The sequence below is a fragment of the Abramis brama genome (assembly GCF_963993115.1).
Source record: "Abramis brama genome assembly, chromosome: 21".
Taxonomy (NCBI): Eukaryota; Metazoa; Chordata; class Actinopteri; order Cypriniformes; family Leuciscidae; genus Abramis; species Abramis brama.
The window spans coordinates 21344630-21361982 of record NC_139983.1 but is presented as its reverse complement, the minus strand read 5'-3'; the positions used below and the strand labels follow the sequence as shown (position 1 = coordinate 21361982).

Sequence of the window (17353 nt, the reverse complement as noted above, 5' to 3'; positions counted from 1 at the left end):
TCTGGAGACTTATTGTTATTGTTTAAAAGTGCCTGATCTTTAAGTCTAAAGTAATTGTTTACAGTGTATACTAAATGAACCATATTGCTTACAAAATAGGAGCTGCATTGCTTTAAGTGTGTTGTGTTTATCGTTTCTTTTTAAGAGGGTTCCCACAGTCACGGAAAACCTGGACATGCTATGGAATTTTAAGAGGGCTTGCAGGCCTGAAAAATCTTTAAACAAATTTCTATATAAAAACACATGCTTCAGGTTATGCTCAGCTCTAAAATATTGGGTAAATATCAGTCTTTGTGAGTGCAAAATATTATTGTTGTTAGTAATCGTACAGATGAAAAAAGTCATGAAAAATCATTGTTTTAAAGGTGTGGGAACCGTGTAAGACCCAGTATAACGACATTACACTGCACACTTGACAAGAAATACAATATATATTATTTTGGGGTTTTATAAACAGATTTTAATATATTTTGTTTTTTTTACATTTTACAATTATGAGGAAAGAAAAAAAACCAACATGCATACCAACACACAAGCGCACAAACAAAAACTTCACAATAAAATGAATCAATAAAAATGAATTGATTGAAATTAGAGAGCTGCTTCTAATATTTTTTATGTACAGTTTTCATAAGCAAATATGATACAATCGGGACATCAATTCAGTGTCTGATTAATGATCATAAGTGAGGAAAAAAAAAAAACACTGATTTAATTTATCAGCAAAGATCCAACCTGCAAAATAAAAATGCAGATAAAAGTATTCTCTGGGCCACCATGTTTGCAGTCATTTACACTCTCTGTAATATCAATAAAAAAGATTCTAATCAATTAAGTTTTCAAAAGAGAGTAAAACAATAAATTATCTCAAACTCAACTCCAATAGGATTAAAAATTTAAAAGGAAGGTTAATTCCTCTCAAAAAAGATAACATTTCTTAGAAACTTCAAGTACACAGACGTTTTCCAATTTAAGTCGAAATTAATAAAAAGTTCAAAGATGTTTTCTCTTCCTCTACTCTGCACCTAAAGATGTGGCGTCTTTTGAGAACGGCACAATATTCGTTTAAGAGCAGGAACATCATGTAGTTCCTGAAGATGTTAACACTTTTTACAATCCCTCGCCACTTTGGCCTGATATCAATGTACTTCTCCGATATTCAGCTCAGACACTCAGTTAATCATAAAAGCATAAAGAACATAGTATTCCATCAATGTCATATTTCCTACACAAGCTAAAAGAGCAAAAAAATGCAAAAAGCTATATAGTGTGTTATCTTGTGTCAACCTCAGTTCAAGTTAGAGATTTTTTGTTTGTTTGATGAGCTTTTTTGTTTTTTTTTGTTTTTTGTCTTTAAAATAAATGAGATAAAATGTGTGTGTTGTGCAGGAAATGCACAGACACAAATTAAAAATACTTTTAAACACCAAAAGATAATTATTTATGCTGACAGAGCTGTAAAATAATAATATTTTTTGTTGCTTTTGAAATGTAAGGCATTTGCAAAGGTAAAATGAAATAAAAAAAAAGATAAAACTGCATTCGATGTAGGAATGCATCTTCTGTAAACTTTACAGCAAAACAAGTTCACCATGCGTACTTGATTCTGAAACTACTAACTGTGGGGGAAAAAACAAAGAAAAGAAAAAGAAAGCAAAAAGATCTTCTGAAAGTTAACCTGTCCAGAAAAAGTGTCTTGTACAACACAAAGACGTCTCTGGTTTACTCTTCTTCAGTTTGTGAATGCAGCGTTCTGACAGTTGGTCTTTGCTCTAACGGTTTGACTGGCTCACTTCTGAGGTTACGGTGTAAAACGTAAGCCTGCATCAGCACTGAAAATCTTTTCACAGCTCTAGAGTTAGAATCATCACACTCAAATACTGTATATAGTGTAGTAAGGGCCTCATTTCTTTGGCTGTTGGGCTTCTTTGTTTTTGCTGGTCGCCGCCTCTCCTTTGCGAGCATCCGATGAGGTATTCTTCTTCACATTCTCTTTGGGTGGGGCTTTTGTAGACGGGTCATTAGCCATGCCGCTCTTCTGATTGGCTGAGGCTGCCTTGGCTGACGGCTGATTGGTGGTTTTCGTTGTCGTTGTGGCAGCGGCCTGATCAGTCGTGGCTGTTTTTGTCATTCCTCCAGTGGTCAGCTGATTGTCTGAAGATGTCTTGGAGACGGGGGTTTGTTTCGATGATGATGTCGAGTTGTGTCGTCTACGTTTCACCTCGTCTCCTGTGGATGACGAGTGTGCTTTCCTCCTTACTCCTTCCTCTGCCATTGGTGGCTAAGGGCAGGAGATTTACATTTGATTTAGATTGCAAATAGACTAATATTATACACAGTTAGAAAGCAATTAAATGCATTTAGACTAATATTAAAGGGTTAGTTCACCCAAAAATGAAAATTCTGTCAGTAATTACTCACCCTCATGTTGTTCCAACCCCGTAAGACCTTCGTTCATCTTCGGAACACAAATTAAGATATTTTTGATTAAATCTGAGAGCTGTCTCACTCCTCCATAGGCTTCTAAAACATTATAACTTGCTGGCCCAGAAAATGTATTAAAGACATCATTAATATAGTCCAAGTGACTACAGTGGCTCAATCTTCAGTTTATAAAGCGACGAGAATACTTTTTGTGCGCAAAAACCCCCAAAAATAACGACTTTATTCCACTATTCATTTCCTTCTCTCTGGGCCTCGAGTTTTTTCACGTAGTGTTTTAGCGCAGCCCGTCTGTGTTGCACGTCACACGCATCACACACATGACCAGCGTCGGCCAATAGTGAGCCTACGTGGTGACGTGCAACACAGTCTGCACTAAAACACTACGTGAAATAACTCGAGGCCCAGAGAGAAGGAAATGAATAGTGGAATAAAGTCGTTATTTTGGGGGTTTTTTGCGCACAAAAAGTATTCTCGTCGCTTTATAAACTTAAGATTGAGCCACTGTAGTCACTTGGACTATATTAACGAGGTTTTTAATACATTTTCTGGGCCAGCAAGTTATAGCGTCTTTAGAAGCCTATGTAGGAGTGAGACAGCTCTCAGATTTAATCAAAAATATCTTAATTTGTGTTCCGAAGATGAACGAAGGTCTTACGGGGTTGGAACAACATGAGGGTGAGTAATTACTGACATAATGTTCATTTTTGGGTGAACTAACCCTTTAATATATTATTCTGGACTCCAAAACTTATTTCCCTTTGCATAGTTTGCAAGGGATCACATTCACATCGAAACTGATGCCTATACTCACATCTACTCTGAAATCATCAATGCTCTTGAATTTGCTGAGGTATTCCTGGAGTTTGGGGTCAATGGGCTGATTCTTCACCTTTGCGTATTTCAGGAAAGCCCAGAATTTCTCCAGTCCATATAGCTGACCTACATAAACCCCAAAAAAACACCAGCATGTAGAGTGAAAAAAACAAAAAACATCACGACTAAATGATCAAGAAATACATACAGATTTAGTTTTAGTGATTGACATTTGATGTAAACATTTAAAAACAGAAATGCAGACATGACAGTCATGCAGAGGTGGTGGTTGACTAATAGGTTTACACCAAAGTCCTGAGTAAGTGAATTTCACCCACAAAAAAAAAAAAACACCAAACACTGATGGTGAGTGATATGCTCACCATCTACCATCAGCTCACCGAAGTTAAAACTTCGCATGTTTTTTTTATATTTGTTTAGTCAAAAATTATGAGTGACTGACCTTTCTCATAGTCTTGCATGGTCTCCTCTTGGAAGTCCTTGAAGATGTCCTGTCTGAATCTCCGCTCTAGTCCATAGCTGTAGAACCGGAACAGACACTCCAGTCCGTACCTGTGACAAACATTCGAACACACATTAAGAAACCTTTTTTATTTTGGTTGTTATTTATGCACCCTCTTGCAAAACTGCGAGGCTCTAGAGAAGGGGTCAAATTAACCTGGTTGACCTACTGCCTGGTTAAGCATCTGAATTCTCAAAGGTGAATAAATTCTCCAGATAAGATCTACAGATAAAACAGAATTCAGGACCATGACTCTCACCTGTAGTTCTCCTTGGCATCCTCCAAGGCAAACTGCTTGAACTCTTCGTACATCTTTCTGTTGAAGTTGTCTCTGAGGAAGAAGGACCAGAATCTGAAGAGTGTGTTCATTTCCTGAGACAGACCCACACCCAATCGTTTCCTCTCTGAGGAAAAAAAAAAAAAATACACAAACATGAGAAATTCATGTAAAGCAGTAATATAATCTGCGGAGTAAAAACAAAATAATCAGTGTACCATTGAGGCATCGACGGCGGTATTTGTGGTAAACTTGCTGGGTGAAGCCATTTTCTTTTAAAAGCTCATGGGATGGATGCCAGAACTTGGGCAGGGACTGTGGGGTGCAGCCGTAACTGCCCGACAGAGCGGGGGCTCCTTCTGACGGAGAAGCATTAGAGCTGCTGTACAGAGGACGAGGAGGAAAAAGGAGAAAGATACACAGTTGAGCCAACTTTCACCTCAGTGCTTTTTATCAGGACAAGGACAAGAAATAAAAAAAAGTTACAAACCTGATAGAGGAAGTGCGGGGTCTGTGTTCTCGTGAGTCCATTACCCAGCCTACATGGCACTCCAGTGGAGGGTTAGAACTGTGACGGGTTTTCCTCTTTCTGGGAGTCTAAAAGGGTGAGAGAAAAAATTTATTTGTACCTGGTTAGGATATATGCAAGAACTCCGGCATCGACCTAAATATATATATATTAAGTCATCCTTAAAATCACAAAATCTGTTTGCCTGGTACAAACTTACTTTTTCATCAAGGTTGCCACTATCTTCTTTGATGACAGGGTAGAAGCGTGGGGTTTTGGTGGGGTCCTGTCTTCCAGGGGTACGTGGTGTGCGCGGGGTACGGGGCACACTGGGGGATTCTGGGACATCCGTGGGGAGAGAATGAGCCATGCTAGAATCATCTACAGAAAGATAACCAAATTAATAATATATTTTTTTTTAAATACATGGAAATATAAAACTTTGGAATTTAAAATAAACCAAGTAATTTCTTATATATAAAATCTTGCTTTCATCTGTACAAATCTGCGACATTTCACATAGAAAAATTTTTTTATGAGTAAAATTAAATAAATTACATTGAATGAGTAAAATTGAAATAAACAATTAAATAATTAATTAATTAAATAAATAAATATTTAATTAATTGTTTATTGAAATATTTGTTTCATTAATAAAACAAAGATCGACAGAGAGATTCCATAGTTATCTCATAGACATATGAAGTGTGCAATCACCTGTTTGACATGGTGGAGGGGGTGGGATCTCCTGGTTGGCGTCAATGGGAAGTTTAGGGGCCAGAGTTTCAAATTCATCTTGGCTTATCACGTTGAGTTTTTTAAAGTTCTCCATATCCTATAAATGTGAACCATATTGACATTATACACAGAGCAAGAACATTACTTCAAGAAGGCTGCAAGCATTAAAATTACAAGCGGAGCATCAAACTGAAAAACATAGACAACATAGACAAACTGCCCTGATGGGCTTCCTGTTTCTGCCAGTATGAACAATATATCATAACTGCTCTGTATCTGACTGCAGGCAGTGGACTTGATCAGGTTTGTCAGCGGTTATTACTTGCAGCTGTTTAGAAATTACAACTTTATTGTCCATCATAAAGATTTCAGTCTATTCGGCCGTTGAAAGTGAAGCTTTTAGGCCCATCAGCAGCATTAAATCCGACAGTGTAGTCAATCAGAAGTTTTCCAAGAACATAATTTGCATTAACAGAGAGATGAATGTCTGGACTTTTTTTTTTTTTTGGTACAGATGACTGATATTATGTTCTTAAACATTAATGTTTAAAATTCCACACTAACATCACAGCTCTCAACAATGAGAAATCATTTCATTTAATTTTATCTCAGAGTGACATCACAAACTCTTAACTCATTTGAAGAAAACCACATGTGCTTATTCTGTCATTTTGTGCAGCTGTTTATCAGGTGTTTGTCCTATGAACTCCAGCCCACAGAGACCTTGGTCTAGTTAACACAGGTGTTACGACTCCCATGAGCAGGAACAGGTGGATAACCCCGATACCACTGTGCAGTTTAAACACACTCAGTGTCTGACTCATTCGATTCAAATTAAACAGCCAAATTATTTTAGAGTTTGCAAACGGCTCAGATTCAGTTAATGTTTCAGTGAATGGCCTCATACATCTAAATACGTCATACTTTTTTCAGCCAATCGAGATCAGAACTCTACACATGTTCTATCACAGAGCTCTTGTCTGATTGGCTGACTGTAAAGGGTACATACAGGTATTTGTCACTGTACTGTTAAAAACAAATGATAACGCTTATTGTGATAAAATTGCAATGTACTAAAAAACGTAATCATAATATGATAAAATTGATAATACAGATATTAGCACATATCAAACCCTAAAGAGGTCTGTGATCACAAGTTGAATCCTAGAGTGCACAGACTGTTTGAGAAATAAGCAAAGACACAATGTGTGCTCTTAAGCAAATATTTCAGTATATTTTTGGTAACCACAAAGCAATTCAAACATTTGCAGTGGGAAAATTCCCATGTTACTGCTGAGTATGGACATTTATCTGAAGCCAACAGCTGCTGAACTAACCACACTCAGCACAAACTATGATTAATGAGTGAAAATTACTCATTTTCTCTTTGAAGCAAACTTTTTTGTTTACACTACTGTTCAATCAGGATTTTTTTTTAGAAATAACTTTTAGTCAGCCAAGACGTACTAAATTGGTCAAAAGTCACATTAAAGACTTTTACATCATTACAAAAAAATTCTAATTCAAATAAATGCGGTTCTTTTGAACTTTCTATCCATCAACAAATCCTTTGCCATGTTTCTTGAGCATCAAATCCGCATATTAGATTTTTTCCTGAAGGATCATGTGACGCTGAACACTGGAGTAATGATGTTGAAAATTCAGCGTTGCCATCACAGAAATAAATGACATTTTAAAAGATATTAAAATACAGTTATTTGAATTGTAATAATATTTCACAAGAGTAAAGTTTTTACTGTATTTTTAGTGAAATAAAAGCAGTCTTGGTCTAAATAAAAATAATAATAATAATAATAATAATATTAATAATAATAATAATAATAATAAATATAAATATAAATATATATACATTTTGAATGAAAGTGTATTTTATGGTATTAAGGGGGGAAATATGATGACAAGATGTCAAACTCACGTCGCTCATATGATGGCAACTCCACAGAGCCATTGTAAGAAATATAACCTTTCAACATAAGTTATATTCAACATTCAAAATAAGGGGGAATGTTGATCAATTATGTAGTTAAAGGGATACTTCAGCCCAAAATGAACATTCTGTCAAGCTGCTCTATTCCATACAATGAAAGTCGGTGCTGACCAGTGACAGCCGTGGTCACCTTTCACTATACTGAAAAGAGCATCTTGGACAGTTTATTAAATAACTCTTTACTTGGACAAACTTTAAATTACATATTACATTAAAATAATAATTCACAAAGCACAATCACTCTCACCTTGGCAGTGGGACAATCTGGCAGTCCGTCTTCCGTTGTCCAAAGATCCTGTTCATAGTAGAACAGTCCATCGTTAATGGCTTTGGCGAGGTCAGTTGTAATTTTGGCACGTGACACATGATTCCCTGTCCGATCGCCCCCAGGGTGTTTCCGCAGGTGAGGGGGGGTCTGAGTAACGATCAGGATCTTGTTAACGTCTCGGTCATCAAGTTCATCATCAGAATCGTCATCTGACCAATCAGTGAAGGTGTTCTTGCGAGGCGCTGCGAGCCGTTCCATTTCTTCATCAAACAGGAAGTCCAGTTCCTCCTGGACTGCTTCAGGTGGCTGCTTAGGGCTGGACTGAACCAATTCTGTGTTCTCCTGAAGCAAACACAAAACATGTCTTATTTCCTTATAATAAATATGGAAAAAGAAATGATGCAAGAGAAAACAGTAAGCAAGACAAATACTCAACTGCAGATGGGAAGGACTCAAGAATAGGAGGAGGAGGAGGAGGAGGAGGAGGTGAAGAAGAACGAGGAGGTGAAGAAGAACGAGGAGGAGGAGGTGAAGAAGAACGAGGAGGTGAAGAAGAACGAGGAGGAGGAGGAGAAGGAAGAGGAGGAGGAGAAGGAGAGCTAGGAGGAAGAGGAGTTACTGAGGTCTGCACACCCACAGGATAGGAGATGGAACAATGGATGGAAAGAGGACATGATGGATGAAGAAATATGGAGGAGGAAAAGGAAAGAGGTGTGTGATCAAACCATGCTAGAAATCCTCTAGCAGAAGCATAAATTATAAAGAAACAAAGTTTTATAAAACGAGAAATACCCAAAAAGCAAGAAAAGCTTTTTTTGTTGTTTTACAATATTCTACAGTTGTGATATAGTTTAAAATGACTTTGCAATGAATGAAGCAAACTAATAGGGATGCACAACACTTTTGGTTATTGGACAATATTGAGAATCAACACACTCCTGGGCACAAAAAAATGGGCCAAGCCCAAAATGGCTAAACACTAAGTTTTTAATTGTCTTAACCACAAATTATTGGGGGGAAATTATGTGTTATTGTCAGGAAATTAACAAAATGTAAGCAAATGCACTACTTAAAAAGCCATTGCTGTCTCGGAAAAACTTCAAACACCGAATGAAGTTTTTGGCAGAATATGGGAAGTTTGATTCAGAGTGGTTCAGCAGAGTTGTGTGGACATGGTGTGACTGTTGCAATGTCTTTGAAATTCATCTCTACCACGGTGAAGCATAGAGGAAGAGGTGTCATTGTGTGGGGAGCCTTTTTAGCTGCTGGTCCTAGGGCTGTGCCCGTAAACTTGACAATCGCACCACCGTGGTTGTAAGGCGCCACCGCGGTGGCTGAGTAGCACCGGCGGTGGTCCACCAAAACAATTTTTTTTTGTATGTGAATACTGTTTTACATGAATATTATGCCATGAGTAAAGCACAAAGCTTTGTTTACAAAAGAAATAATAGGTTAGCAACATCACAGCCACGGAAAAGTTTGGATTCATGACGAATGAGAGTTGTGTGTGAGCCCATAAATTTAAGCTTTGTCGGCTTTGAATTCTGGTTTGCGATCTGGTCACCCGATTATCAGTGAATTTAACAATATTCCATTAGTTATTCCATATAGAAAGCGTGAATTGTCTACTTTTAAACAAAACAATTCAAAACGAAAATAAACCGATTAGCATATGCTTATGAATTCCGTATGAAGTGTGCATTTCTCTCTATAGGTGCGTTCACTGCGAAGATGACGAGTCAGCATCGTCAACTTCATCTTTGCAGCCCGACACTGACACAGAAAACACTAGTTTATTAATAAACAATTCAAATGTCTCCTTGCTATATTTGACACATTCATAACCATTACTTTTGCCGGTTCTTTGTGACAGCTGTTATATGCGTTATTGGCAGCGTCGCCCTCTGGTTACATGAACGCGTCATCACCGCATCAGCACCAGAACATGGAGATTTTATTTTAGAGAATAATCGCACAACCCTTTTAGATATTTTATAATTAAATCAACTAATCGAATATTCAAAAATTGTGACTCATCCCTCCATGGAATCTCGTTTCTCTTCCCATTGGTAAGGCGCGTTTCACACGCACAGGTGATTTTTGTTTCGCTTTCTCTGGCAGCGCAATATAGGCCTACATAGCCTAAATGCCTGCCCTTGTGGAAGATAAAATTAGCTTTTCATACCTTTTACAATAAGTAGAAAACAAGATATCATAAAAGAGATTGATGGTCTTCCCAGCAAACACAGAACGTTGGCACAACGTACCCAACCTTCTAACAACGTTTTATCAACATGGTCAAAAGGTTGGTATAAACACGTTGTGTGGTGAAGGTTGTTACAGCGTTGTCACAATGTTGACATTAAACCACCGTGTTCAGGGCCATTGCTTAAGGTTGTGCCAATGGTGTCTTGACAACCACTGGACTACATATGTGCTCGTCACTGCCCTGAAGCGCGAAAATCAGCCTTTTAAATTTCAACCGCCCGTTGGGCTCATTGTGTTGTCTCGTTCTTCATCGAGCAAGGATACGCGAGTATTGCGTTTTATTTACCTCAGCTAAATAAGATACGTAATTATTCAAACACAACCCACAACTTCATTTTCTAATGTGACTAATGTAGTCTAATGTGACTTTAGTCTCATTCGTTTCTTTGCTCCTCTGGATTTGTGGATGTTTACTGTCCGCCATGTACAGAACCGGTTTTGTTCATTAAATGTTCTGATCTTTGCTTTTTATGTTTTATTTATTATACTTAAAAGAAATTTGTATATTCATTTATTTAATTTTTTTCTTTTTTCACAAATGTATGACTTTTGGAAGTGCAATCTGATTGCCATATATGCAGTTAGTTTTAATAAAGTTGAATTAACGTAACCTTATGTAATTTTTACTCTTCAAAGTGTACACTTACAGGTGTTGATTATAATTAGGCTAATTTACTGATGGCCCCATTAAATAATAAACAATATTTTTTTAAAACTATATAATTATCTAACATCTGACTAATTAAAAATGAACCTCAAAACATAAAATGCTAAATGGGGGGTATCTATAGGCCTATCTAGCATAAAAACAAAAAATTGTCAGAACGTCATCTCTCAGTTGCTGAATGTCGCGCAACAACGTTGCTACAACGTTGCTGTCGCGTCTTACAATTCTACGTTGTTACAATGTTGCGAGCACGTAGACAGCGACGTTGCCATAGCAGAAATGCAATGTGCCACAGAACACGTAAATGTGTTTGCTGGGAAATGACTTCTCACAAGTTCACTCGTGTCCCACATCCCTGTCAAAGCGCAGAGCGGTAGGCTATATCTTTGTGTGGAAATATTAAACGAACGTTTTTTGTTTTGTTTTTTAAATAGATTCAACTTTATTATATTATTTAAGTTACCAGTATTTACCATGGTATTTACTGATATTTATTTCAATGCTTTACAGGCTTTAGTGTGTTGTTTCTTTGTTTTGTTTTTATTTCAAAACAACCCCCCAACCACCGCCGGTAGTTGGTCCATTACCATTGCGGTGGTAAAAAACTGCCACCGTCACAGCCCTACTGCTGGTATTGGTGAACTGCTTCACTGTGAGAAGTCATTTCCCAGCAAACACATTTACGTTGTGGCAACGTCTGTGGCACATTGCATTTCTGCTATGGCAACGTCGCTGTCTACGTGCTCGCAACATTGTAACAACGTACAATTGTAAGACGCGACAGGGCTGTAGCAACGTTGTTGCGCGACATTCAGCAACTGAGACGACGTTCTGACAATGTTTTGTTTTTATGCTAGATAGGCCTATAGATATCCCCTATTTAGCATTTTATTTTTGAGGTTAATTAGTCAGATGTTAGATAATTATATCGTTTTTTAAAATCTTGTTTATCCTTATTATTATTTAATGGGGCCATCAGTAAATTAGCTTAATTATAATCAACACCTGTAAGTGTACACTTTGAAGAGTAAAAATTACAGAAGGTTACGTTAATTCAACTTTATTAAAACTAACTGCATATATGGTAATCAAATTGCACTTCCAAAAGTCATACATTTGTGACAAAAATGAAATAAATGAATATACAAATTTCTTTTAAGTATAATAAATAAAACATAAAAAGCAAAGATCAGAACATTTAATGAACAAAACCGGTTCTGTACATGGCGGACAGTAGTCGAAAGCCGGACGATAAAGTTCGGTAAATGGAATCAGTGCAGGAAACATCCACAAATCCAGAGGAACAAAGAAACGAATGAGACTAAAGTCACATTAGACTACATTAGTCACATTAGAAAATGAAGTTGTAGGTTGTGTTTGAATAATTACGCATCTTATTTAGCTGAGGTAAATAAAACGCAATACTCGCGTATCCTCGCTCGATGAAGAACGAGACAACACAATGAGCCCAACCGGCAGTTGAAATTTAAAAGGCTGATTTTCGCGCTTCAGGGCAGTGACGAGCACATATGTAGTCCAGTGGTTGTCAAGACACCGTTGGCACAACCTTAAGCAATGGCCCTGAACGGTGGTTTAATGTCAACATTGTGACAACGCTGTTACAACCTTCACCACACAACGTAGTTATAGCAACCTTTTGACCATGTTGATAAAACGTTGTTAGAAGGTTAGGTACGTTGTGCCAACGTTCTGTGTTTGTTGGGTTAATGCTTCGGAGTACAGGAGAATATTGCAGGATGGCTTGCTTCCCACAAATGAAAAGTTGTTATCGAAACAACTTTTTCAACAAGACAATGCTCCTGCCCAACTTACAAAGACAACCAAGAAGTGGCTTGAGAACAAGTACATCAGGCTCATGTTTAGGACTGGTCAGAGTTGAACCTTATAGTGAATATTTGGTCTCACATTAGACTCAAACGAAATGGGAGACTTTTTCCAACTACCTATGAACTGTTTGAAGCCATTAACATTGAGTGCAATTCTTGCTAATTTCTTGACCAGTTATTTGTGATTAAAATGGAGAAGACCATTAAAAGACCACTAAATATTTTGCTATTTTTGGCCCATTTTTTACCCAGGAGTGGCAATATGAGCAAGGATGCATTAAATTAATCAAATGTGCCAGTAAAAGTCATTTACAATGTTACAAAAGATTTGTATTTCAACTAAACACTGTTTTCTATTAATCAAAGAACCATGTTTTTAACATTGATAATAAAAAGAAATGTTTCTTGAGCACCAAAACAGCACATTAGAATGATTTCTGAAGGATCATGTGACACTGAAGACTGGAGTAATGATGCTGAAAATTCAGCTTGACATCACAGGAATAAATTACATTTTAAAATGTTTTAAAATAGAAACCAATTATTTTAAATTGCAATAATGTTTCAAAATGACTGTTGATCAAAATGAATGCAGCCTTGGTGAGAATTAGAGACTTTCAAAAACTGTTAAAAAAAAAATCTTACCAACCCTAAACTTTTGATCAGTAATGTATATTTAATTGGGAATGCTCATTTTCCATTGTTTTTTCATTTTTTCATTTAGATTACCTCTCTGTTGTCATCTAACACTTTTTTTTTAACACTGTTATAATGTTGTGATGCCTAAATTAACTTGTAGGATTTAAAACAACTGATTCTAGTTTCTTTGTTTCATTTTTACTTTATTTAGACAAAATAGTATTGCATTTTAATTTAAAATCAGCCTTTACATAAAAACTAACGTTGGCTTAATGGTATTGGTCAGATTTCAGTGCATCCCTACAAAACACTGACATTTATCACTAGAGTCTGAACGGATTCGGAAGTACCTTATTTTTTCCAGAGGAGCTTCTGTGTCGTTTTTCCACCTGTATCCACGGCTGGACATCTGGATCAGAGAGACTGCTGGACCGCTCTTTTGGGGTATTCCCATCTTCACTAGAGCTGCTTTTTGAGTCGGAAGGAAAGGATTCTTTGGACTGAGGTTTGGCTGTGTCGGTGTCATCACTAGTTTGGCCATTCACCAGAGCGGGTTCATCCATGTGCTGACTGACTGGGGAGGACGATACTGTGACACATGTAGAGAGAGAAAGTGTGAGTGAGTGAGTGTGAATGCTAAAGTCAGGGAAACAGTAACAGAATAATTCATAATTGCAAAACAATAACAAGTACAAGAAAAAGGCTAGAACACATCAGAACCTGTGCTGAGGGAGGTGAATGTCTGTCCTGGGACGAACTCAGGGCAGTGAATGAGCTGGGAGAAATCTGTGCGCGGGGAGTCTAGAGGGGGACCAGGGATGGGCCAATGCTCCGGCTCTTCTTTCCTACGGATCTGCTCATCAACCAGCTCCACGACATCACTGTTCTTCACCGCCTGCTCATACACATAAAAACAGATATAACGCAGACTAACGATAATAATCTCTAATGTACGTGTCCTGAAAAAGAGGTAGGTCAATGTCACCTCTTTTATGAGGTTGATATCGGTGGTGAGGGCCTGGACTCTGTGGAAACTGGCGATCAGAGAGATGGGCAGAAAGCCTTTTGTATCCATCTTTCTCCGCAGGAAGAAGTCACGCTCCAGGTTTGGGAGACTGAAGTAGTATTCACTAAAAATAAACAAAAACAGCCATATGTAAACTCCGAAATAATAATTAAACAGTACAGTTTTACATTTGCTGCCTCTAATTACGGTATAATTAAATATGAACTACAAAAATAGCTAGTGCATAGATAGCTACAACTTAGATATCATTACACATCACATATTTAAAGCTGTTTATTTAATACAAATAAATGAAAATAAGATCACAAATTAAAATACTCAAAATATTGTGTTTTATATCACATTAGGGTTGCGCGATATGCTCCATTTTCATATCGTCCTATCGTCAGCCTGTGAGATCGGCGATACACGATATTATCGTGAGGGGGCGGGGCTTACTTATTTGATTATTAACTTGCTTATTTACTCATCAATTTGCTTGTTTTATTACTTCGTTTTAAATGAGAATCTTTTTTCTATTTTGCTAGCAAAGGTGGAGTGTTTATTAATAGGCTAAATCAGGTTATTTCCTGGTATAGTGAGGTAAAAAAAAGATCCTAATCATTCTTGTATCTGACTCGGAGTATTTCAACATGTCAGCGGGAAATTTACGGACACACATTATCCTCTCATGCCGTTACAGATCTGCAGCATTTTGACTGTTTGACGAGATGTGAACACGTTTTAATTTCTTGATTCAAGAAAGAGTCGGAGTCTGCGATATATGTCCTCCTACCAGTGCTCTCTCTGTCTGGATGCACTTCACATGCGCACCGCACTTCAATAACGCAGGTGTTTTAAATGCCAGGAGAAATCAGAGGCAAAAATCTAAAAGTCGATCGGTTATACGCCGACTTAAACTTATGACTTGACTCTGATAAAGGAAAACGGGTTAATCCGTTTACATGACCACATGCATTGTCTGTTTATTCAGCATAATCGAGTTAATAACGTGCATGTAAACGCGCTCAATCCCTGAAAACGAAAGCAGAAACGGACTGAGCTTTCGCTGCATTAACAGCACGTTCTCTCAGAGTCGACGGTGGATAACGGTAGGCTACAGCAACTATCTTAATTACTGGCTGAATATTTCTCTTGTGGACTTACATTATTGACAGCGAAAAAATTAGAAGAATATTTCTTGTTAAACAAGTTTGAAGTTGCTTGTGATTTTCACAGATGGCAGAGTTTCACAGATGCTTCGTGAACTAAAGACTTTTATTAGGCCTAGGCGGCCTATATCATTTTATTGATATTATTATTATAATTAATATTTTGTAATTGTATTGTTTTTAGTGTTATTCGTGTCATTAAATATTTTGTTAATGTGCTATGGAAACAAAATACTGACGAACAACGATGCCGCGTCTTCATCTAGGCTCTGTATAAAAATTATGCGTCTGTTAAAGCACTCTTGACAATTTGTGAATGGATCACCTTGCAATGAAATTTCGTTTTGGGATGTAGTTTTTGTTTTGTCTGTTTTAAAAACATTTTCTTTGAGGAGTCCTCATACGCGCGTGATATGGCGCAAGTGTGGTTATGTGGTGATGTCGTTATGAATTTAGGCAAGGCAAATATAATTGTAGTTCCTAATTAATTTAATAACTATACTAGCTTCATAATAATAATAATGATTTAATACATTAATGGAAAAACGAGCCAATTATCGTATTGATATCGTCAAAGGCATCTGCCATCGGCGATATCTCTGTCTATCGTCGATACACGATACTATCGTCTATCGGCACAACCCTATATCACATACAATTTTATTTATTTATTGTTTTGTTATTATCTTTCAACAATATAAAAAAATATAAGCTCTTTCGGTCTGATTCAATGTAGAGCAAAATACATCTTGGATATGTAGTGCACATATCCAAGAACAGCTTTGTTCAAATTTTCTGTTGGGTATTACAGTCTTGTTCTGTAACTGCTGCAGGCAGTTGCACTTACACTAATGGTTAAATGTGCAAAGTCGCAAACTCAAAGAGAGAACTGAAATGGACATCATGGGAATAAGACAGAAGTCTCACATCCGTTTAGCTATCATCCATCTCAATTCCAGCAACAAATGCATTCACAGATCAACACTCTTTCTCTGTCAATCTCTGTCCTCTGGGTTTTGTGTATTGTTTCAGGTGAGGAACGGTGCAGTCCCACTGCAGATGGCAGAGCCTCTGGCTGGATTCCAGTGAGACCAGGTGCAGCAAGATCTCCACTATCACTGCTGAATTTCGCATTTAAATATTGTACACTAATAATAAAGAGACTCTGTGGACAAGCGGTTTGGAGAAAAGTTGATCAAATTTCTACTAACAGATGCAAGTTCCTAAAAAGTACCCTGATGATTCTTAGCATACATGAGGATTTGTTAAAAACCTCCCCTTTAAGCAGCAGAAGTGTTCTAGGAGGAACAGTGTGGCCTCCACCCAGAACACACCTTACATTCCAGCAGCTTTAGTCAGCTGAGGTTGCCCCATAAGCCACATTGCAAATTAATCTGGGGAGTTTCAGCCGAGGTGTTATGCAAGTTTCACTCGCTAGTGTATTTGGGTGTGAGGAAAAACTGTCCTGGGGCAACATCCAGTACAAGTACTTAGAAACTAACTTAGAAACGTGACAAATTACACAAATAACAAAAAGATATTAAAAATGGACTGTTTTTTAACACATACAAAAATAAATGGACACAAAATTGGGTGGATAAATACGACACTTTAAGGCTGCATTTACACTGCAGGTATTGATGCCCAATTCCGATGTGTTAACTATATCCAATTTTTTTTGATGACCAGCTTACATCTCCTTTTAAAAGTGACCCATATCCGATGTCTGCATTTACACTATAAACTTGGCAAAACAACCCAAGGTAGACGTACTGACCCGGAAAAGCTTAGGCTGAAAAGGAAGTGATTTGCAATGGACGCATACAAAATGATAATACAAGCTTTTGCCTTCCGCACAATCTTTAAAGGTCATAAAAACATTGGTTTCTTAAAGGAACACGATGACTTTTTGGGACTTTAGCTTATTCACCGTATCCTCCAGAGTTCGATAAGTCCATACATACCCTTCTCATCTCCGTGCGTGCTGTAAGTCTGTCTGATGCACCCACCGCTAGCCTAGCTTAGCACAAATGCTGGAGGTAAATGGCTCCAGCTAGCATACTGCTCCCAATAAGTGACAAAATAACGCCAACATTTTCCTATTTACATGTTGTGATTTGTATAGTCAAAGCATGTACAAATAACAAGGTCACATGAGACACAGCCATCTTCTA

General features: G+C 37.5%; 1 protein-coding gene across 2 annotated transcripts in view; it reads right to left on the bottom strand.

Annotated features, from left to right (window-relative positions):
* Positions 1-440: 440 nt before the first annotated feature.
* Positions 441-17353, bottom strand: part of larp1b (La ribonucleoprotein 1B) — a 32904-nt gene continuing 15991 nt past the window's right edge. The window contains exons 7-18 of one of the 2 annotated variants that reach the window (XM_084096780.1): positions 13987-14131; positions 13722-13896; positions 13352-13590; positions 7560-7922; positions 5284-5401; positions 4787-4947; positions 4549-4655; positions 4277-4440; positions 4041-4185; positions 3722-3831; positions 3257-3384; positions 441-2281 (exon numbers count right to left, since the gene is read on the bottom strand). In XM_084096780.1, coding sequence (XP_083952906.1) covers positions 1904-2281; positions 3257-3384; positions 3722-3831; positions 4041-4185; positions 4277-4440; positions 4549-4655; positions 4787-4947; positions 5284-5401; positions 7560-7922; positions 13352-13590; positions 13722-13896; positions 13987-14131 — 2233 coding nt within the window. In that variant the 3' untranslated portion in view covers positions 441-1903. The remainder of the gene's footprint in view (positions 2282-3256; positions 3385-3721; positions 3832-4040; positions 4186-4276; positions 4441-4548; positions 4656-4786; positions 4948-5283; positions 5402-7559; positions 7923-13351; positions 13591-13721; positions 13897-13986; positions 14132-17353) is intronic. The other variant, XM_084096781.1, reaches the window with a different exon arrangement.